Genomic DNA, 24752 nt, shown 5'->3' on the forward strand with positions numbered 1-24752 from the left:
CAACCAGCAAGCAGGAACTGAGAGTGTTGCACGGCATCTGCAGCAAGGAGTAGAGGGTGGTTGGCATTAAAGGGTGGCTGCAGTTCATTCCACTGAGGGGTTCTAGGGGAATAATATGAGAATATTTATTTTTGAGTTTAACAAGGGTGATGTAAATCACAGCAGTTTTCATTGAGTACAAAAGGCAGTGGAAGTTCACAAAATGTCTAGAATCAAGAAGTAGAATTTCTTCAGTGTGCTGAAATAGACAGCTCTAGGTCTAAAAAAGAACAAAAAGGAGAGAACAAAAACTCACACACACACACGCACACACACACAAATTGCATCAAGCCACCATCAGCTTAACGTCAGAAGAAACTAGAAGAAGAGGACCATGGGATTTAAAGAATGGGGGTAGCTATACAATGGAGGAAGCCATTTCTACAACATCTGATTTCATTCTATTCCAGTACAGAGTTGGCACTTGTCCTCTGGCATGTGAGAACAGGCATTCAGGAGTATGTTTTTTGTTTGAGGAAACTTCTTTTTAAACTTTAACACCCAAGTTGGTAACTTGTTAGGAATTCTTTACATTTAAAAAAGAAAATCAACTCAATGAAAAATAAAAAACCATGGTGAGAAACAGTTACGTAAATTTGTGACTCGTTTCTCATTTCATTTAGCACGTGAAGTTTCAAAATGATACAATCATTTTGGGGATGGTGGAATAATCTTAATTGGAACTGACCCCTCCTAAATAGCTTGAAAAATCCAGTATTGATCAGTCCAATCCAGAAATGAGTAGCAATAAAGAACGTCTGAGCCTACCAAGAACAACAGAATCATATTTTAAAACGTCAAAAGCTTAGGCACAGTTTTTATACCCAATTTTGTTTCCTTCCCTCTATGCAATTTCCCTGTCTCTCTTAGACAAAGCTCAGCTCTGAGTCATTTCTAAGATATTTTCCCTCTTTCCTTATGGGAAGCTATCCTGATCCCCACTGGGACACACTTTAGAATGGGACACTGATTCTTTACCAAATAGTACTACAATGGCTAAGACTGTTCCTAATTCACATTCTTTGGGAATCCCTTTAAAGGATACCTTCCAGTCCTCTTCTATTGGTTTGCAGCTCACTCAAAGGCTGGCTCTGTGCCACTATATACTTTTAGTGAATATGAGACCGGAGAAAAGGGCAGCAATAAGCTTTTACACATGGAAGGGAACAAAAACTCCAGGAAAAAGGAATGTTAAGGTGCTATGGAAAAAGGCAGGAGGTACTACCTCACAAGAGTCCAGCTGGCCCGGGGAGATGTCACCATTTCCAGGGGAGTGTCATCACTGATCTTGGGGGCAGTGCTGAGTGGCCGAGGTTCCATCACATGCTCCACCAGAGTCCCATAACAGCTGATGATATACAACGACTCAACCACAAATTGTTTGGACTGATCTGTACAGAGAGAGAAGTATCATCTGGATTAAGGACAAGAGCACAAAAAGGGACAGGACAAATCCACTGTGCCAAGGTATATGACAGTCATTTCCTTAAGTGTTCTACCTGTTCAGCATGTTCAAGGGTACTCCAGGTCACTCCTGAATAGTCAAGGCAAAGAAAGCTATCACTTGACCTACTCCTACAACCTTTTCCATTTAAGTTAAATACCCAGTAAAAAAGGAAAATTATAATAAACTTCTCCACCCATTGAAATCAACATTTCAAAAGTCCAGCTAACTGCCCATTTATTTCCAAGCAACATGTAATACACTCAAATTCTGATACAACAAAATAATGCACAGTTCCTCAGAATTTGTTGTAATGAAATTCTGATTGCATTATAAAAATTAAACACTGTCAGAAAGGATTAAACATGAATTAGAACTGGAGTAAATTAAGTTTTCATGGAACAAGTTTTTCAGACTGAAGTATGCAGAATTTGTGCTCACCTATACCTAGCCTACGAATATTCTTCACCCACACTAAAAAAAAAAAAATTTAAGTCCCTAAAAATGAAGAAACTACACATCATCCCCCGCTAATCCCTCAAACTTCACTACCTGTAATGACATCATTTGCCCCAACCTTAAAAGTAGGTCAGCCAAACTCAGGGAGATCAACAGCTAAATATGTTGCTAAACAAATGGCTTTCAGGTGAGTACACATGTCCCCACTACCACAACAGGTCCAGTCCTGCATCTCAGGTTTTACAGTAAACCTAGCAGCAAATGTAAAATCTCCTATGAATGCTGGGAGGGTCACCCTATCTCTAAACCAGACGAATCAATTACAGTGCCAATTTAGAGAAAATGGCTGATAACTAGTCAGTAGGATATAAAGGAAATACAAGTTAAAAGGGTAATTAGAACAGCCGGGAGAAACACTGAAAAATGAGCTTCACAGAATGTTTTAACTTGTAACAAAAGGTCCCTCAGATACCATCACTGAAGCTAAGGAGGGAACAAAAATTAAAGATGGGATAAGGAAATGGAAGGCTTGCCGACTTGACTGTATTCTCTTCCATTTGTTCAGGGAACCTGCTGTGCTCAAGATCATGTTTCCCAAGAAAGGGTCAGTGAACAGAGATAACAAGAGAAAGGGTGGAGGTCTGATGGCCAGTTTTAAGCTTAGGGGGAACAAAGAGATATGCCAAGTATAAGCCTGACCAGGGAGGTGTTTCATAACAAACCTGTTTGTGGCCTACTTTAGTAATAATGAAACAGACAAGAGGGAAAAAAGGAAAGTAAAACAATTTGTGTCTACAAATAAGATTGTTTTACGGAAACTGGTTGAATAAAATTGAACAAGTACTTATGAAGTATCTACTCCAAGTGAGGTACTATGTGGAAGACAGGATAAAAAGATGAAAAAACAGGCTTACAATTTAATAGAGAGAATATGACTTGCACTAAAATAAATAGGAAATCAGCTTGAAAATAACTCAGCCAAAAGATATATCCAGATAAACTCTCCTAAAACGGAGGCTGTTAGGCTGAGAGGCTGGAGAAACCTCAAAACAATGTATGGAGAAGGCATCACTTGAGCTGGACCTTGAAAGAAGACAAAGCTCTTTAAAATACAGAGGGCACTTCAAGAGCAGGAGGAAAGAGTGGAAGAACCAAGATGGCAGAAAAAAGGCAGTGACTTGATTGAGCTCTCCCAAATTCCTCTCCAAACAACTTTAAATAATGCCTTGAAATCAATTCTAGAGCAAGAGAACACACAAAAGGAGGAAGTGAAGTAATTTTCCAACTTAAAAACTTAAAGGCTGGGCAAGAAATAATCAGAGATAGATAGATAGATAGATAGATAGATAGATAGATAGATAGATCGATCGATCAGCAGGAAAGGTCTGTCACACTGGGGTGAGAGCTGAGTGCAGTTCAGCAAAGACAATGCCCTGGAAAACCAGTAGAAGACCTTGAGGACCAAGGAATTGACATCTTCTGGAGCTCTCATCCCACTGATGTGGGGGGAGGGATCAGACAACTGGTTAAAAGGAGATTACAGGAGTCTCTTTGCTGGCACTGGGGGAAGAACTCTGCTACATGACCCATACATGGATCTGAGTCAAAGTCCCAGGGTGAGGAGGAGCACTAGTACTCCAGAGCTTGTGACAACAAGAAAGCAGAGAGCATGGTCATAGTTCTGGTGAAGAAAAGAGTACTTGTAGTCACTCACAGACCAAAGCACATGCCAAGATAACAGTAAATATACCTCTCCTTAGATCATACCTCCTTGGAAGAATTGAAAATTTACAGACCTCTCTCTCCCCGCCCCCAAACTAGCTCTGAAAACAGCGACACAAAAAAACCTGAAGCTCGGGACAGTGCCCACTACACCCCAAAAACATAGCCCAACTTTAACATAACGTTAAAATTCAAGAAATAGGCTTGAAAATGAGCAACAAAAAAAAATTAAGGGAAGATCATAACACAAACTCAGAAGAAGAAACAAAGTCAAAACTGCTACATCCAAGGCCTCAAAGAAAAATATAAATTGGTCTCGGACCCTAAAAAAAAAATTTCTTAGAAGAATTCAAAAAGGATATTATTGCATTGCTGGTGGAGTTATAAACGGATTCAACCATTCTACGGAGCAACTTGGAACTATGGTCACAGGACTATAAAATCAAGCATACCCTTTGATTTAGCAATATCACTACTAGTTTTGTATCCGAATGGAGATTTTAAAAAAAGGAATACACACAAAAATATTTATAGCAGCTCATTTCTGGGAGCAAAGAATTAGAAATTGAGGGGATGCCCATCAACTGAGGAATGGTTGAACAAGTTATGGTATGTGATTATGATGGAATACTATTGTACTACTAAAAAATGATGAGAAGAATGCTCTCAGAAAAATCTGGAAAGATCTGCATGAGCTGATGCAAAGTGAAATGTACTGTGTACAAAGTAACAGTATTACTATAAGATGATCAGGTGTAAATGATTTAGCTATTCTCCACAATACAACAATCCAAGGCAGCTCTGAAGGACTTATGATGAAAAATGCTATCCATTCCCAGAGAAAGAACTAATGGAGCTTGAATATAGACTGAAGCATATTTTTTAACTTTATTTTTCTTGAGGTGTTTTTTTGTCTGTGTTTTCTTTCACAGCATAACTATCATGGAAATGTTTTACACAACTACATATGTATAACTTATATCAAACTGCTTGAATTCCCAATGCGGGGAGTGGGAGAGAGGAAAGGAGAGAATTTGGAACCCAAAGTTTTAAAAATGAATGTTAATACTGTTTTTACATGTAACTAGGCAAATTTTTTAAAAATAAATACATAAATATTAAAAGAAAAAGAAAAGGAAAAGGAAGGAAAAGAAATGACGAGGAGGTTGCTTTCAGAAAAAGCTGGGAAGATGTATATGAACTGATGCAAAAAGAAGTGAGTAGAACCAGGAGAACATTGTACATAGTAACAGTAATTTTGTATGATGAAATGACTTAGCTATTCTCAGTAAGAGCATGATTCAAGACAATTCCAAAGGACTTGTGATAAAAAAAAAATGATACCCATCTTCAGAAAAAGAACTGATGGAGCCTTAAATGCAGATTTAAGCATACTTTTTTTAACTTTCTTTTTTTTGTCTGTGTTTTCTTTCACAATATGACTATTATGAAAATGTGTTTTGGATGACTCCCTGTATATAACCTATATTGAATTGCTTTCCTTCTTAATAAGGGGGTAGTGGAAGGAGGAAGAGAATTTGGAACTCAAATTTTTTTAAGTGAATATTAAAAATTGTTTTTACATGTAATTGGGAAAGAATAAAATATTAAATAAAGAAATAAAAAGAACAGGGGGAAGCATATATAAATGCAAAGACAAGAAAGTGCAGAAAGACTATGCAGAATAGTCTAATATGTGTCATTTCAAGTCTTATTATTCTACCAAAACTGCTCTCTCCAAAGTTACTAATGATCTCTTAGCTGCCAAATCCAATGGCCTTTCCCAGGGGCGGGGAACCTGTGGTCTTGAGGCTATATGTGCAATCTTCAATCAACAGGCTGCACTTGAGGACCTAGAGGGCCACATATGACCTTGAAGTCAAAGGTTCCCCACCCCTGGTTTTTTTCTAACCTTATTCTCGTTGACCTCTATGTACCCTTTGACATTGCTGACCACTCTCCCCTCCTCAATAGTCTCTTCTACTGAGGTTTTTGGGACAATATTCTATCCTGGTTCTCTCCCTACCTATCTGATCACCCGTTTTCTGTCTCTTTTGCTGAATCCTCTTTCAGACCATGTCCACTAATCATAGATGTCCCTCAGGATTCTGTCCTGGGCCCTCTTCTCTTCTCCCTCTAGACTTTTTCACTTAGTGATCTCATCACTTCCTATGGATTTAATGACCATCTCTATGCTGATGATTCTCAAATCTACCTATCCTTCTCTAAACCCTCTGACAACCTCCAGTCCTACCATTCCAAATGCCTTTCAGATGTCTCAAACTGGATGTTCAGTAGATACCTTAAACTAAACATGTCCAAAACAGAATTCATTATGTCTCATGACCCTCTTCCCCCTGTGCCTCCCCCCACCTCCTTCCCTATTACTATTGAGGGCAACATTATCCTCCCAGTCCCTAAGACTCACAAACTAGTGTTGTCTCAACTCCTCACTATCTCTCACCCCTCCATAGTCAATTAGTTGGCAATTTTATCTTTGCAACATTTCTAGAATATATCCCTTTTTCTCCTCTGACACTGTCACCACACTAGTGTAGGGCCTCATCACTTCATTCCTGGCTTACTGCAATAGCCTGTTGGTGGTGAGTCTACTTGCCTCATGTCTCTCTCCACTCTAATCCATCTTCTTTCAGCCATTAAAGTAATTTTTCCTAAAGTACAGGTCCAACAGGCTCCATATTATCTCCAGGATCAAATACAAAATGCTGTGTGCTATTCAAAGTCTTTCATAACCTAGCCAACCCTTCTGAATTCTAGTAGCCTTCTTTCTATTATTTCCTATTTATCCTGTATACAGCTGCTTTTGTACATAACCGTTGCAATGTTATTTTCCCCATGTTGTCTTGAGGGCAAGAGCTGTCTTTTGCCTCTTTTTGTATCCATAGTGCCATAGTATCTGGCATATAAAAGACACTTAACAAATGTTTCCTGATTGATTGATTGGAGAGCATGAACATGGTAAGGTAAAATATGGGTGGAAATGCAGGTTGGAACCAAAGTGTGGAAAGTCACACACTTAAGTGCCACACTAAGAAGTTCATATTTTACTATAGAAATAAAATAGAGGTTCCATATGCAATATAGAGGGAGATCCTGAATATTGTTTCAATTGCTTTAGCAACTTTGTGCCAGAATTGGAGGCAGATTCACAGCATCCCTGGCCATACACTTTGTCCTACTTCAATATCACAGAGGCCATAGAGAGAATAGATTCGGAATACTTTTTGCTCCTCACTCCAAACGCTCCTTTTGCCATCATTCAGCAGCCTCTACTCCTCTGACATATATTCTGTCAAAATTTGTTATCCCATACAGATCATGGTGGCTGTTACCTACCAATAAAAGAAATTCTCCCACACGTCTCTGAGAGTTCAGTACCTGGTAAACTGTCTTCTACTTCTCCTCAAAATCTGTCCTTACATTAGAAATTTCAACACATATGTTACGTGATTTCAAAAATATTCTAACATCTCATTTTTTTCCCCAGTTTCCTCAGATCTCATGAGTTCTTGCTCCATCATACCTCAAGCTCAAATAGAGATTGTCATCTCAAAGGTCTCACCAACATCCACAGCTGCTTTGCTTCCACAATCAAAAAATCTGACATTATCTCATCTGATCAAAATCTCCTAGCATTCCAAACTCTTCCTATCACTTATCTCTCTTAAATTTGTCTTTCTTGGCATGACTTCCAATCCCTCTACCCACCAATTCTTGATCTAACCATCATCCCTAATCTGAATTTACTTTCCTCCCTTCCAAATCTTCATTTTATAGTTTATTAGTTCAATTCCATACTGCCATCTATTCTCAGATCTCTTGTCTCCTTATCCAATTGCCATTAATGCAAACTCTTCGAACTCAGATGTCAGACTACTTCCACCATTCTGACTCCTCCATTCCTATTTACTTGCTCTGAACAGGGCTAGAAGAAGTCATGCCACAGAGTTGACTGAATGAGCCTCAACTAGGTTCTCAGCACAACAATGCAAAGTTGATACTTCCCCCTTATTGAGTCTAGTACTACCCCAGTCTCCTCAAAGATGTTTCAAAACTTCTCTGCTCAAACTTCTCACTTCAGCTTTCCCATCCCACCCTCTTGTTGAATACCTTACTTTACTGAGGCCACTTACTTTACTGAGAAATGGAGGTCATTCACCAGGAGCTACCTCTTTTTTGCTTCCCTTCATGTCAACTGCTTTTTATCATTCCCTAGACCCACCTCCTTGCTCTTAGTCTCTGACAATAAAATAGATCTTAACCTTGAAAAGGCCAATCCTTCTGCTTGTACCCCTGCTCTACATTCTGGGATCCACTGACACTGGCCTCTTTGCTTCATCAGATCTCTTACATTCCTATTCTTCTCATTCTCATATTCTTCACATGTGCACCACTCTATTTTAGGCCCTCAGGACATCTCACTTGGACTATTTATTCTTTTATGGGCTTTTCCTGGCTGAAGTCTCTGATCAACCCAATCCATAATCTATACAGTTGTCAAAGTGATTTTCCTAATATATAGAGCTAACATGTAGATCTGAACAGGCACTCACCTAACTTCCCCTCCCCTGGTTACCTAGTTCAATAAACCCCAGTAGCTTCCTATTACCTCCAGGATCAAATATAAAATTCTTTGCTAGCATTTAAAGTCCTTCACAATCTGGCCCCAATGTACCTGTCCAACCTCAGTATACATGACCTTTCAATAATCAAGGTAATAAGGCCAGTTTTCTCTTCCTCACACACTGCACTCCATTTCCTACTGCTTCAGTGCTTTTCACTGGTTGTCCCCTTTACTGGAATGTCCTTGCTCTTCACCCTTGGCTTGGAGAATCCCATACTTCCTTCTACCACCGCAAGTGTCTATGTGAAACTTTTTTTGGTCCTTCCAACTGTTAGTATCCTCCCTCTTCTTTGCATATTATATGTGTAAATGTCTCCCTCAACAGAATACTTCATTTTTGTTTTTTTTAACCATATCACTTAGCAAAAAATAATTAATAACTTTTTAGAATGAATTATGGATTGGAATGAGGATAAATGAAAGCAGCAAGACCAGTTCATATTCAATCATAGTCTAGGTCAAAGGTCCTGAAGTGAGGCAATGTGAATGGAGAAGGAATGTGTTTGAGAAGTATCAATAAGACATGGTGACTCACTGAATGTAAAGACAATACAAAGTCTCAAAACTACATTGCTGGGAGATGGTGATAATATTAAAAGAAGTACAGAAGCTGGAAGAAAGTCAAGCATAAGAGGAAGACAGTGGGCTCTGTTTTGGATATATATATTTGAGTTGGTAGCAGACACCCGGGTGGGAATATATAGCAGGAAAGTGAAAGTTGGACTGAAGTTCAGGGAAGAGGATTGACTTTTGCACAGAAGAGATCCATGGATCATTCTTCTCAAGGTCTAAATTTTTTCTGGTCCCCTTCATAGCTAGGACCTTTCCCCCAAAATAGCTTTCCACTTCTACTGTAGATATCTTGAATGTTTAATTTCTTATAAGTTGTTTCACCCACACCTGTACTAATGCAAAAGCCCTCCGATTGTTTATTTATTCTGCATAAATTAAGTGTCTCTCTCTACACCAGGCCATCTTCCACTCAAATTGTTCTTCCTAAAGCATACATCACATCCCTATTTTAAAAAAATCCAGTGACTCCTTACTGTCTCCAGGATCAAATGTTAAATCATCTCTTTATCATTCTAACCCCTGTCCCCATCCCACCTTTCCAGTCATTTTACATCTTTCTCTCTGAGATCCATTGACGGTGGCCTCATTGATGTTTTCCCCAAAATAACGACTCTCCTGACTCTAGTCATTTTCATTGGCAATTTCCCACACTGGAAATTCTCTCCCTCCTCATTTCCATCTCTTGGCTTCCCTGGTTTAAGTCACAGCTGAAATCCTACTTTCTACAAAAATCCTTTTTTAGATTGCCCTGAATGCTTGACATTTCCTCTGCTATGATCACCAATTTATCTTCTATAAATCTTGTCTGTATAGAGTTGTTTGCATGTGACTGCTTGCTCCTTCCTTCCTTCCTTCTTTTCTTTGTATCCTTGGCATTTAGCACATTGCCTGGTACATAGTAGGTGCTTGATAAATATTGATTTGCTATCTAATATCAGGAGAAACTTGCCAGTGAGAGTTGATGAGTGAGAGAGGAGTAATGCACAGGGCTAGAGTAGGGATGTTTAGTTTCCCTCTGTGGCAGATCTTCTAGTCAATGCTGAATGATCGTATCATAGGAATATTGTAGATATGGGGATTCAGGTACAGTTTGGTCCTCTATGGTCCTTTCCAGGTGAGGGGTCATTTTGCTGTCATAGAGAGATCATGGACAATGCCTCAACAACGAGTACTTTCAGGGCTTCAGGTTGTGTTCTGTGTTTCTATCCTCAGTACTTAGCATAATGCCTGGCATATAGTAGGTGCTTAATAAATGCTTGTTGTCTGACTAAAAAAGAATGTTAGCTCCCTAAAGGCTGGAATGATGTTTTTGCCTTTTTATGTACTTAGCACAGCAATGTACACATAGCAAACAGGTTGACTAATACATTTTTTAAAAAACATATAGAAGAAAAGGAAGTCAAATTTGAGACAAATTCAATATACGTTAAAAAAAATCTAATTTTATAGTTTCATGTGATATCATCTTTTGTGTTCTTTATATATTGAAACATGTCATTTTAAAAAATGAAAATTAAAACAACTGAAAGCATGATTCAATGAATTCACCAAGGAAGTGTAACATATGAGGGAAAAGGACAAAGGATTAAAGAACATCAAAGAAAAAATGAATGAAAGAGACAAATATACAGCAGTAGTGTGGTGCAAAGAGCACTGGCACAGAAGCCAGGGGAATTGGGTTTAAATCCTACCTATGGCACTATTTATGTGCTCTTTTGCAAGCAGGGGATTAACCTCTGTAGGCCTCAGTTTTATCACTTATAAAATGAGGGGCCTGAATTCAATGGTCAGCCAAGGTCCCTTTTGCCTCTATATGATCCTATGAGACTATGACAGGAAGGAGGAGAAAATGTGGAATTTCAAGAGAGTGAAAGAAGGAAAGAATATATAGTTAACAGAAAATGTTGGAGAAATATCAAGGAAGATAAGAACTGATAAAAGGACACTGGGCTAGGGAATTGAGAGATTGATGGTCAAGTCAGAGAAATACAATAGTGAAGTTTGAAGGCAGAGAGCAAGGCAGTGAGCCCTGAGTGATAAGGAAGATGTCAAGTCAGTAGTTATGGTCTAATCTTTCTAGAAATTTAGTCATATAGAGGAAACACAAAGATAGCATGGGGATACTATCCTCGCCAAGTTTAAGAATAAAAGAATATAAGCTCCTAGAGAGTAGGGATTGATTCATTCTTTGTCTTTCTGACCCTAGCGTCTAGCACAGAGTCAGGCATATAATAGGTGCCTAATAAAAACTTTTTGACCAATTGATTATGTTTCTAAATGGTGAAAAAGAAGCCAGAAGTGTGGGAGAAAAGTGCCTCACGTGCACATGGCTTCGAAGTCATATGAAGGCTTATTCTTAAAAAGTCCTGCTATTTCTGGATCAATTTCTAAGTTGCAAATTTTTGGATATGCATGCGTAGGGAGGGGGGGAATCTGCATGTGATCTAGATCCCTACTGAGTAATCATCTTATTTGTTACAGTATAGATAAAAACTATCACTGGGACCCCTACCAATACTTTTCTCATCTGCACAGCTCTCAGAAATGCCAATTTGGAAAAAAGGCCCTGTGGGCCCTTAATTTGTATATACAGAGAGACATCATCCTTTCCTTCTTAATTCTATAAAAACTGAGCAGAAAGAATTGAGGTGATACACGCCAATTAAGAGGGTATTCAAAATTTGCTGAAATAACTAAAAGATAATTTAGCAAAAGAAAAAATTCTTAAAAGGGAAAAATATGTGATTTCAATAAAGATACAAACCTTTTTCTCGTTTTATACCTGGATTATTAGCAAACCAGGATCTGGACATTCCAAAGATGGCAGCCACACAGAATTCTCCTCCCATTGATTTGCTGGGTGAAATCTGGGGGGGCGGTTTAACTTTGCTTTAAAAAAAAACACAAGAAAACAACAAAAAATGAATATGGTGAAATAAGACCCCAGTTAAAAAAGATTAGAAGTCTTTTCTGATTTTACCCCCTTACAAGTCAACTACTTCCCCTGCCTATGGACATGCACTCACCATAAGGGGTTCTATCTGTTGGTGGGAAAACTGTATTCAATATACACTAAGGCAGAAATTATTTTAAAGCTCCAATAAGTTATCAAGTTAACTTCAAAAGTAAAAGAAAACTGACTTAGTGATATATGCTGGGAGAAATCCAAGTTGGTCCTTTTCAGTTCAATGCCACCTTCCCTGCGGATTTTAAGATGGAAAAGTGGAGCCAGCACAAACCTCTCACAATAACAACAAAATCATTCATCATTCAAGTTCAGTTTTCAAGTTGGAAATACAGGATGTGGGGTTGGCAATATGTGGGAGATAGAAGAGAATGAAGACAACACATACACCCATAATACTGAGTACCAAAATAACCAGACTGCACAGAATGAAACCCCAAAAATGCTCTCATTCAAAATGCCACAGACAATGTGCATGTAGCAGATCTAATGATATGCAATTACATTTGCTGGTCTTCCTATTTGGTATTTATTTTTCCCTCCTTGTTCCTTGAAAATGATGTGTCTGTTGCTGGTCAGAGAACAGAGTGGTTAAAGACTGAAGTACAAGCTGAAGGCCTCTGGCTGACTAAGGCACCCAAACAGAATCTCTGCTTCCTATATGATTTATGGATAAATACAAAATAATGCTATGCCCAAGAAAGTATATCGTTCCATTCTCCATTATCCAAAGTTTCCCAAAATAAAGGTTCACCTTTTTACCTGGCTAGCTGTCCTAGCAGCAGATTCTTTTCTACTTCCTAAAACTCTTAGACATCTTTTAAATTCTTTAGCACTGATTCTGATTATATTCATCTATGGCTTCACCCCTTGGATTAATAATCTTATCTGGAGGTTAGTGGTATAGATGATAAAGTGCTAGACTCTGGATCAGGAAGACCTCATTGAAAATCCTGCCACAGATAGGATTTGTGTAGAACCTTGATCAAGTCACTTAACCTCTTTCAACCTCAGTTTCCTTATCTGTAAAACAGAAAGAATTTATCTTTTGTTCCTCTCTCTCTCTCTCTCTCTCTCTCTCTCTCTCTCTCTCTCTCTCTCTCTCTCTCTCTGTCTCAGACACACACACACACACACACTTCTCCTTTTCTCCTCATTTCTTTTCTTTTTGTCTAGCTTATGGTATTTGATCTATTTCCTATGAATCAGACTATCTTTGAAGTAATTCTAACTTCTCAGGCCTCCACTGTACCTGAAATGTTCTAAGGCTCATAGATTAAGCATTACAAAGTATCTGAGCTGGGTGAACCCTCAGATATCATTTAATCCAACACTCTCCTTTTATAAATAAGGAAACAGACATCAGACAGATAAAGAGGTTTTTGCCCAAGTATTCTCAGGTGATAAATTACCAGAGGTAAAATCGGAATACAGGTCTCAAGTCCACTTACACTATGGTGACAGGTTTCTTTTGCTACCATATTCTCTGTTTAGATAAATTAAATGCTTCTGTTATCCCACCCCTGTTTCCAACTCACTTCTACCCCGAGAAATACTAAAAGATTTTTTAAAGTCTTGTTCTGAGTACTAGGACAATCTTGTAAAGATAAAATGGGAGAAAACATTTGGATGCTGAGCACAAGGCTAGCTTTCACACCCTGCTGGACACTTCCCTTTTTGAACCAGAACCTGTCTGAGGAATATGTTCTTGAGTGTTCACTGAGCTCCATCAGGGAGAAACAACTCTTTCCATTTCCAGCTGTCTCAAATTGGCTCAGGCTATCCCTAAAACGAAAACTAATTCCAGGCTTAGAAAGCCAGTTCTAGTCTCAGATACATGTAAGCTAAGATAGACATGTTACCAGTAAGAGAATATGTGGTGGGACTAGAAAGAAATGGGACATAGATTAAAAGCTAAAAGAGAGCTTGGAGGCCACATTCACTAAAATTCTTGTTTTGCAGACAATGAAAGTGATCCTGAGAGATCTGAGCAAAACGATAATGTAGTAGGTAAGACTGAGGTCAGAACCCACAACCTGTGACTCTCTATCTAGTACAATTTCTACCACAGCGCGCTAGGTAACAGTGAAGACTCTGGACCTCACTGGCAACATTCTTACATACGGAAAGGGGTAATTTTATCAGGGAGGGAGTATCTAGTGGGATTAGCATGGAGTTCCAATTTACAGAATTATTTATTTAGCAATTTAGGCACTCTCATCTTCTCAACTGGAAGACAGGCACAATCATATTGTACAATATCCCTCTCGAGGATAATAGGAAAAGAGGGCTTTCTAAACTTTCTAAACTTTAAAGCGACATCTCAAGTTGAGTCATTTTTAATATCAGTGAGTACATCATTGCAGGTTTTCCCATGGATTGGAGGATTACTTATTAGGAATGCTATCAAGGAGATTCATGATGCTAGAAAGGGCTAGCACGTAGGTACTCTGCGTTCTCACTCTGGAGTTCTGTGATTCTATATGACAAAGGAGAGTAACAGGAAATTCTTCATTTAATTCAAATCAAACAAATTAAATCACACACACACACACACACACACACACACACACACACACTGCAAAGTGGGATAGGGGAGTGGGGAAGAGGTACAGAGAATGAAATAAATCTATTAAGGATTTCATGTTCTATTATATGAAGGATTTGCCATTAAGGATTTCACATTCAATTGTGGGGGGACATATCAGCTACTTTGGAACCTACACGGAACTTCCATGGATGTGTAAAGGAGAATGCAAATGAGGGGGAACTCTTCACTTAAGCTTTCCTCCCTACAGGAAAGGCACAAACATTCTTTAGAAATGTGTCAGTCACTTGAGTAAGGATCTCTACCACATTTTTGCTCAAATTCTTTACATTTCAGCTACCATCTTAAATTTTCTAAATTCTACATTGTATCTTCTGAGAGTCCTGTTCCAAAGCTTCACTGCAGTGGGCAGTGTCAGCAGCAGCAGCAAACCACATATTCCAGAGAGGAAGAGCTTTGGTACCAGCCCCATACACTAACTTGACTAGTGCTGACTATCTGTTCCACTAGTTTTGGCCATCAGTTTTCACTCTAAGCATCTGTGATTTCTCTTAGCTTCCATTTTGCTATCTATAAACATAGATAATAACAATATCTCTTATCATTTCATAGGGCAGCTACATGGCACAGTGGACAGAGTACCAGGCCTAGAGCCAAAAAGATCTGAGTTCAATCCAGCCTCAAGCACTAGCTGTGTGACCCTGGGCAAGTCACTTAAGCCCGTCTGCCTGTTTCCTTATCTGTAAAATCAGCTAAAGAAGGAAATGGCAAACCACCACAGTAATCTTTGCCCCAAAAACCCTAAACGGGGTCACAAAAGTCAGACACAACTGAAACCACTACATAAAATAACTATTAAACAAGGTAGCTGTACTTAGGGAGCTTTAGAGTATTATAGAAATGTGAGTTATTGTTACTATTATTAATGCGGAATGATAAAATAAGGCTGTTAAACTGATGTCTGCAACAATAGCCCTTAAATTTCCATTTTGTTTTGTGAAGTGGGGAAAGAAGCCTAAATATTATTTATCATTAGGGGAGAAAAGATAGTGACAACTCAGTCATTTTCAGCTAAGTATTTGCAAATCCATATTTCTTCGGGGTGCATCTGGAGGGCAGCTCCTTGTATTGGCAACACCTCAGTCTCTGGAGAACAATCGAACTGAACTGCTGCACACAGAAAGGGGCTCAAAGGATCACAGGGGGGTGGAGTTGAGACAGGATGGTTTAAGCATCATGTGGAGGCTAGCTGACAATTTAACTATACATTTTCTCACCATGGTTGCAGGTCACATGCCAAGTAGCTAAAACAGCACAGAGAAACAAGAAAGAACACACTTGCTTCCTCAGAAAAACATGGCTTATCAAAAATCTGTGTAATAAGTTGACAGAGAACCATTTAATTAAGAGCAGAAATGGGATGGAGGGGTGGTATTAAAAGAGCATCAATCTACTTCCAGGATGTGAAAAAAAAAAAAAGAAATACATTCTGTGAATTTACCAGAGTGTCTTGCAACTTAATCAAATGATGCCAAGAACTGAACTCTTCAGTGTTTCCAAAGTCTTACACTTTACTAGCTCTTTCACATCCAACAATTTCTTCTCTCCCCCCCAACACCCATCAATACAATTATCACTTACAGATGCTCACTGGCTCCTGCAGAGATTAAAGGGGAAATTTAAAGGTACATCAATAGCTCTTAGTATTTATTTCAGTATTTCTTTATATTGACAGATTCCACAATCAGTGTTCAATAGATGATCAAAAGTGTTGGCTTCCCTGAAAATTGCTTGCTGCCTGCCCCATGACACAGCTGGGGAATGGGTGTGTGGAATACTTGTAGAAAGGGTTGATTTAATTAAGCTCTTCCCATCATCATGACTACATGGGGAATTCACTTCAACAAAGCAGGATCGTCCCAGAAATATCCCAGGAAAGTGGGAGCCAGAAAAAGAGCCACAGTGTGTAAAGGAGAGATTTCTTTTATTATTGTCAAAATCTTTCCTAAACCACAACATCCAAAAGAAGGAAACAGAAAGGTTGACATAATTCCTCTCTTTCTGAGTCAGCTCAAAAGCAGTCTGGAAATGACAAAGTCCAGAAAATTCTCAAGTTGAAGCTGCGTAGTTCAGGAGGCCAAAGGATTTTTAAACCAACATCTGACAAGGGCATTAGCATGGGCAAGTGTTTGTTTCCACAGTGCCAAATGTTTCTATTTTAAAATAATCTTTCATACACAGAAAGATGAAACTCTGTAAAACAATGACCAGCAGTTAAACCATTTAGCGAGGCTTATTTCAGAGAATTCTAGAGTCATTTCAGTCACTCCTTCAGAAAACTATTTTAATTCTAAAATTTTCTTAATTTTTATGTCTCATTCTTCCTGTAGGAAGAATCTGACAAATTCCAATAAAAAAAAAAAACTTTCCTTTAGAAAATAATTTCTAAACTAGAGGTATATGGATCTGGAGGCTTTATTTCTTCTGCAAATCTCCCACCCCCCCTGCTCTGTTAAAATAACAGATAAATTAAACATGAGGAAAATATCATTTGTGTCTGAATAGGATTTGGGGGGAGATTTTTAGAAACTAATTCTACTGATTACTGGATATATCCCACCTTTTTCTGAATTTATAAATGAGCTCAAAACATCATGATGAACATAGGTGGTGACGGACTTGTTTTTACTATAAACTACTGCTCTTTGCTGCCCCTTAACCTGTCAGTACCTCATAAATTATCCCACTTGCAAAAATTAAAAGGCAGGTTTAGCTTAATTTTTGAGCCAAACCCAAAGCAGCATGTGCAACAAAACAATTTTTACCACTTCAAGCAAAGTCACAAATCTAAATCACCAAATTTACCATATCAATGGTGGCAGCACACTATTCTCAAGGAAGAAAAGAGGGAAACCTGTCTTAAAGTAAAAGACTTTGGATTTTTCTGAATATCAATCTGACCACAAAGCTCTGAGAACTATTTGTATTGAGAAAAGGAGTTGTAGAGATATTAGCATCATGGGGTGGGTCATTTAGAGAAATTACTGAAGCCCTGGTTGTTGTTTTTTTCCATATTGGTTCATACTGTTTGAAGATGATCAGGCAAACTCAAATGCTAAGCTTCTCCTGCAGTTTTTTTTTCTCTCTTTCCACCCTCAACTGCAAATATTTGGAGGAAATTTTCAAGTCTGTAACAAGAACAACTTTAATATTATAGAAAAAATATTTCCTCTTCTCTGGATGAATTTACTGTGTGCCATTGGATGAAATGTACCCAGTAAGTGCATGCATGACACAAGAAGCAAATGGGAGTCCCTGTGCCCTGCTGAGATGAACACAAACATGGACAGAGCCAAGAGAGAAGATGGGGACACTGTTTCTACCCCTTTCTAAAACACCAAAAGAAATGAGTAAATATATTTAACATCTCTTTTGTAAAACCAAGGAAAAATACTAGTTAAAATGCTCCCAGTGGTATGGATATCTCCTAGTTAAATACCTAAGCCTATTTTCCTTCCATTTTTCCTCATCTAAAAGCTTTTAACATTAATTTGTGGGTCCTCTTACTGTTCTGTTCCCTTCTACCTGGCTTTACTGATTATAACCTAAGTAGGAAAACTGAAAATATTTGTTAATAAAAAAAATAGGATAATAATAGTGTAATTCCTCCAACCAAACAGAGATTATTCTTGAAGACTATTTTCTTGAAGAAATTTTATCTGATGAGTATAACTAAAATAAAAACCATATACTCCAATTAGGTTCAATAATTCTACTATCCAAGAAGAGAAATGTTTCTCTCTCCCAAAAAGAGGGCTTAAGATGTCCCACAGAAGCATTGTTTTTACTTGAAAATTTTTGTTAACAGTCACCAACAAAACACATAAAATAAGGAAGCAAATATTAAAAAAAAAATCATACTATTTAACAAAATAGAACTAAACCAATCAAGAGACACAAAACTAAAATAAAATGTTTATTCTCCCTGGTACTTTTACATTTTGCAAAAATGTTATTAATATAAGAAATACTATTTCAAAGTTGGTTTAAAAGAAATTGGCTATAATTTCTTATGTGCTGCTAAATAGTATATTTAACATCTATAAAGATATTGTTTAAGTATATATCATGCCTTTCAAATAAGCTGAATTTAACAGTTATTTTGTTTCAAGTGTCTGATCAAATGGGTATCTGCATATGTATAGGAGTGAACATATGAATACAAAAACATTTTCATAAATTTTATATATTTCTTAGAGCTTTAAAAATTAACTCAGAATAATAATTTAAATAGCACTGCTCTCACTGTAAGCACTCTTTAAATAACATATTTTAAGCAATCATTAAAAATAATCAGTCATTTAAAAAAAATCTATGTTTTAATAAAACAATGATTTTTCCCTATTTACCTTTTTACTCTTCTATGTATGGTCACATTAAGCTCATGGTCAGCTAAGTTAATTTAAAGATACTCTCTTCTGAAACCAACACTGATGAATCAAAAAGGACTTACTTAATAGTGTTCTAACCAGAAAACAGTTTTTTCCCTCTGTATCTACCATTAGGAAAAGGAACTATGCTAAAACTGGCTCACTTGAATAAAGTGCCAGAGAGAAGGACACAAAAAGTGTAATTTACCAAAAGCCAAAACTTCCTTAGACAACTTCATCCATGTTCTCTGCTCTATAATTCCTTAGAAAGTAGCATATGTGATTTACATTTTGGTTTGTGAGAATCTCAAAAACCTGCCCTTCAGTCATATTACACAAAATATTTTTCTCATATAAGTACCTTGCATTTATTTATTTAGCATAATTTTTGCTTCAGATTAGTAAATAAAAACATATTATCCAAGACGAGTGATCGATAATATAGAGAAAAGTAGCAAAAAAAAAAAGAAAAGAAAACTATTAAAACAAAGAAACTCTTATAAACAGCATGTAAGAAGCTGTCAAATCTATATTCATTTGGCTGCCATAATTTGAGGTTTCATTAAAAGCTTAATGGAAAAAACATGCACGGCAAGGCAAAGAAACTTTTAAAAGGGCTTTTTTTGTTCTCTCCAAGTCTGCATAAGTGAGTAAAAACGAGTTTCTCGTGTGCTAACGATGGCATCAAACAAACCACAAGGCAGTCTTCTGAAAGACAGGCAATGATTTAAAAGACTCCTATATTTCATATATCCCTTTCTTTAATCTGGCTCTTTTAATCTTGTTTCAGCCCAAAATCATTTCTGGTTGACAAGTGCCTTTGTTTAAGAAGAAGAGCCCACAAGTTTTGGGTCGAATGGTTCTTTCTTATTTCACACAACATTTGCTTCTCCATCTACATTACTATGTTGACTTTTTTTTTTCCCTTTGTACTTAGCAGAAGATATTCATTCTAAGATGAATTTAAATTCCAAGTTCATTTCCAAAAACTAGTGAGGAAGTTCGTTGCTGTGTAGATTGGGGGGTATTTTTTGTTTGATTTGGTTCAGTTTGGTTTTTTATGGCCAGTCTCGTTACGAGTTGCACTGGGCAGGCATATATTTAATATATTCTAGAGAAACTGGATGATGCCAGTTAAGAATATTAATATAACAATTTAAATGATTCAAGGGATTTTATTCCACTCATACCATTATTGTTATCCTTAATCCATCTCAGCCCAAGAGCTGTGACTTCACAAGTATCCCTATGCCTTGCAAAGTGATCAAAACTGCTTTTGCTTAACATCCTACTTATAACTACTTAGTTGAGAAGGAAAATTCTATTTTCATTCCTATATATTCCAAGCCTACTTTGACATTGATTCAAATATCTGCAACATCTAACCTCTTAAGCGCGTTCTTATTCAATTACAAGTTACCTTAGAAAAACACTTCAACTATTCTTTTCCTAGGGAGACACTTTCAGGAGTAAATCCTAGCTGGTCCCATAGTAACAGAGTGATGGGGAAATTCTTATTAGCAGTTAAGCAAACTATACATGTAAATCTTTCCCATACATCTGGAATAGAAAATGACTAAATATTTTTTACTACTGCTATCCTAGAGTCCACTTCATTAGTGCATGGCTCTTCCACATGACTCCAGTTCTTTAAAAAAATAATGCAATGAAAAATTATACAAACTTTTCAAAATGACTTCATTTTTCCTTATGCAATAATAGCACCCATAAATTCTCCTAATTTTTCAGATCTTCATACAAAAGCATGATTTGTACGTTGTTTAAAGTATTATGAACATGTATTATTTTTAATTTTTCAACATTTTCTTTGCTGTTTTCCTCTTGGAGCCTTACTTTTAATTTCCTTTTACTTATACTTAAAATACATCAAAATAAAAATAGTTTTCTGGATTGAACTAAGGAAAATTCAGTAAAATCTCTCTGTTACTTTGCATCATACCACACATTTAGTTACACAAAAAAATACAGCATCTCTTCTCTGCATCCATTATAATGTACAAGACAACTTCTACCATAGTAATGAAAGTTTCACCCTTATTATTCCTCAGAATAATAAGGGGATTCTACTATAATTTTTTTCTTTTTAAGAGTATAAAGTTTTTATTTTTTCCACAACATAATTAGGACCCAGAAAAGTTGCTTTTCAAAAGTTTGAATGTCAACAGTCATCTCCCGACCTAAAAACTATAAAGTTTGCAGTGCTTCCAGCTGTGAATCAGCCCATGCAGTTGAAAACAAAACTACAAAACAGGGTTACTTTCTGTGAGTACAGCAAATGAATTAGGCATGCGGGGATTGAACTGGGACTCACCATGGAGCTTTTATGGAAAAACACCCCGCTCCAAACAGATAAGGCCTTCATGTAAAAGGGGGGAAAAATGCACAAAAAATTAGATGAGAACTCATTAACATTAACAAGTACAGTGTACATCATGCTGTTAAGAATTAAGCATAAAAATATCCAAATAAGTTAATTGTTTGCAAAGCCCCTGCCAATATTCCAACAATATCCATGGGTTTCATGCAGTCAAGAAGTCTAAGAATTTTCTATTTTTCCCCATTTTCTTTAGCACCCATGTAGGATTCCCGAGATAAAGTCAAGTAAAATTCATAGCTAAGGGCCCTTCAAACAATATTCAAGTCAAATACAATAATCAGATGGAGAAAACAGTAGCAGTGTCAATAGCAGCAGATGTGTGGATATGCGTCATGAAATGTTTAAAACTGACTAAAGATCTCTGAATATCAAATTTGCCAGTGAATGACCTCTATCTTGTTATTTCCTAGTGGCAATCTTAGGTTGCCTGGAAATCACAAAACTTTCCATAAAATGCTTCATGTTGATAACAAATAGAAGAGTACATTGCTGGGCAGAAGGGACAAATATAAGGTACAGTAACAAGCTTTTAGTATGATTTTCTGTCCCTGTTTTTTTGATTGCATTCCAGGAAATTAGCATGCAGCTTAATAGTGTTGCAAGAAATTCACTTCCTACCACTAATCCTCTATGGACTAACTTGAAAAGCAGCAAAATAAAACCACAGTCAATTGTTTTAAATACAACTTAGGATGCAAAATCAAATGCCAGCATTAAATCTAACTTGTATTTCTATTATAGAATATCCTATTCACAGCAAAAAAAACTATGCAGTTTTTGCACATAAAAGTAAGAATTTCAATTATATCAAAACTCCAAAGATCAATGTTATATAACCTTGCTGGCATTTTTAAAAAGTATGAGAGGTGGTGGCAAATATAAAACATAGATGACAAGTCTCACTAAACTTCTACCTAATTTATTTTTTTAATATTTCTGTTAGTTACTAATGGTCTCTTAGTGGTTTGTGAAAAAACAGAAAGTAAAATACAGTTAAATACTGCCACAACATGGAGTAACAATCCTGGTGGCAAAAAGATCAGATTTTGGTACAGAGAACACCAAGAAAAGGGCAGAAATAATAAAGCATAAAAAAGCAAATTAGATTCTAAGGGGGAAAAAAGTAGCTATAAGCAATTAAAAACAGAAAATCCAGAGATCTTCTTAATACAAATATATAGCAGTTAACATTTAGATAATCAGAAGACAATTCCAAATGAAAGAAGTTATTTCATAATACATTAGTGCAGTCATTCAGTAAGAATGCCTTGTGAACTGTTTTAACTATTGTGTAAACAATAAAAAAACCAAAGGTGAGTTAAGATCACAGGATCCCTGGTCTAAAGGAGCCCACAGACTGATAAATGAGACATATATAATAGCCTTAATGCAAAAGAAGGTGTGAATGGAAGTAAAACAGGAAATAATTACCTAAATACCTGTCCTGAACTAAATGGTTGAAGCGTACAGCAAGCAAAGCTATCCTGAAAACCAATGGCTAAAGCCATTTCTCCCTGGTCCCACCACTAATAATAAAACAAAGTCCTAATTTCTGACTCTCCTGGCTTGTCTTGCTTACTTACTGCACTGCTTCATAATCACTAACGTGGTCATCTCTTATTGGGCTCACTGATTCAAGCAATGCAAATGTGTCAGCTTTTGAAATTCAGGACCCTCTCTGGCTTGAGTTGCCTAGGCTGACAAAGACCATTTTTGGTCATCATATCCATCTCACTACCCTATCCCCAATTCAAACACCTCAGACTAATACCAAATTAAAGCTCATTTACAACGAGGTGAAGACAGCTGGATCTTTGACTTATCCTTTGTAACTTCAGAGTTTTGATCTTTTGGTACCAATCAAAGAAGATGAAGCCAACATATTTTAAAAGAACAAGTGACAATTATACATAAAGTTAGTCAGAATTCCTTAAACTCCAATGAGTCTATTTTCTAGGGAAAATATGTAGGCAGTACACTCACAAAATAAATACCTGAATTATATATACATGTGTAGGCACACATGTACACACACACACACACACACACACACGGTTTCTTGTTAGGCAGCAATGTGCTATCAATGTTGCAACTCCTCTGTCTACTCTCTTTCCTATAATAGTCCAAATACATAATGTCGATATTCCTATATAGTAGTGCACAATAAACTGGGATGAGCAGAGGACTGATACAGTACCAGGAATCTACCTTTCCTTATCATGGCTATGTTTATATAAAATGTAGGAAATGAAACTCACAGAGGCCTAGAGCTCTTCATCTCTTTAATATCAGCCCAGTGTGATAAAGGATCTACAAGTTCACATGGCCCTAAAAAGGGGAAGACTTAGAGGGCACATGTTCATTGAGCATGGTATATGGTATGTCTTCCCTTTTCCTCCCTCCCCAGTAATCTGGACCACTGCCATATGCATGTAAAAGGAGACCTATTGAACTCTAAAGGGCTGTGGTAACTAACTTATTTACCGACTTTTTGTAGGGAGTGTCAGCTGTTCTTTTGAAATGTGGCTACTTCATCTTCTTTCATCAGGGGCAAAAGAATGAAAATCTAAAGTCACAAAGGACAAGCCCAAGATCCAGCTGTCTTCTTTAGTTTTTCTAATAGCAAACCAGCTGCATTTTAGATTTAGGGTAGGTTAAATGGATATAATACAGACAACTCTATATAACCCCAGGCAAATCAAACCAAAGTATTCCTGGCTCTTGAGGACTAGCATATCAACATTAAACAGGAATTTGTTCTTAAATGGTCAGGGGTTTAGAAGTCCTACCCAATAAGGATTAACCACTTTGTGCACAGAAAAGTACATGTCTGAATCTAACTGGATTCTAAGATTAGGAGGAGAAGGGCACACTGTGCAGAACAAGATCAAGAAATCTAAAACTTGACTTAGCCCCTTGTTTTAGAACCATTTACAGGACATGGAAAAATGGCTTGAAGACTGATTTGCAAACCTTTTAGCTATCCTGGCTGGCTAATAGGAAGAAACAGCCTTCTGCACCAAATCCTGATGCCTTTTAAGTACTGCCTGCATTTATGAATATGCATACTGGAATGGTCATAGCACCACGTGGGCCACACTCTGAAGGAATAAGACAAATACTATAGGCAAAAAAATGCCAAACATTAGAAAAGAGATCAGTTCTCTATGACATCATGTCTATTGCCAAATGATCATAAGAACAGTAACAGTAATCTGTGCTGAAAGAAAAATTTCTACTGTGTAGGCTAAGACTCAAATTTTGGTGAGAAATACAGAATATTTAAAATATTGCCATCATTAATCCAGTTGATAATGTTGTCTTAGAAATCAGATCTTGCCACTTGATAGAATAGCAAATGATCATGTGTAAACATTACGGGGAGTTGAGTCTCTAGAGGAAAGCTCTAGGCTATTTTGTTCAAAATAATAAAGAACTGAAGTTGCTCATGTTTCTTTACAGATGAATTCCAGAACCATAATGCCTATGATGGATTCTGCGTGCCAATCTTTGATGAATAGCAACTGAA

The 24752-nt window shown here is 37.1% G+C and overlaps 1 protein-coding gene across 15 annotated transcripts in view; it reads right to left on the reverse strand.

Annotated features, from left to right (window-relative positions):
• BCAS3 (BCAS3 microtubule associated cell migration factor) overlaps positions 1-24752 on the reverse strand; it is an 803928-nt gene that overhangs the window by 423689 nt on the left and 355487 nt on the right. For 12 of the 15 annotated variants that reach the window (XM_072637734.1, XM_072637735.1, XM_072637731.1 and 9 more), the window contains 3 exons: positions 11647-11771; positions 1265-1430; positions 2-102 (listed from right to left, as the gene is read on the reverse strand). In XM_072637734.1, coding sequence (XP_072493835.1) covers positions 2-102; positions 1265-1430; positions 11647-11771 — 392 coding nt within the window. Of the gene's footprint in view, position 1; positions 103-1264; positions 1431-11646; positions 11772-21157; positions 21203-24752 lie in introns of all 15 variants that reach the window. The other 3 variants (XM_072637741.1, XM_072637740.1, XM_072637728.1) reach the window with 2 other exon arrangements.

The sequence above is a fragment of the Notamacropus eugenii genome, chromosome 2 (genome assembly GCF_028372415.1).
Source record: "Notamacropus eugenii isolate mMacEug1 chromosome 2, mMacEug1.pri_v2, whole genome shotgun sequence".
Lineage (NCBI taxonomy): Eukaryota > Metazoa > Chordata > Mammalia > Diprotodontia > Macropodidae > Notamacropus > Notamacropus eugenii.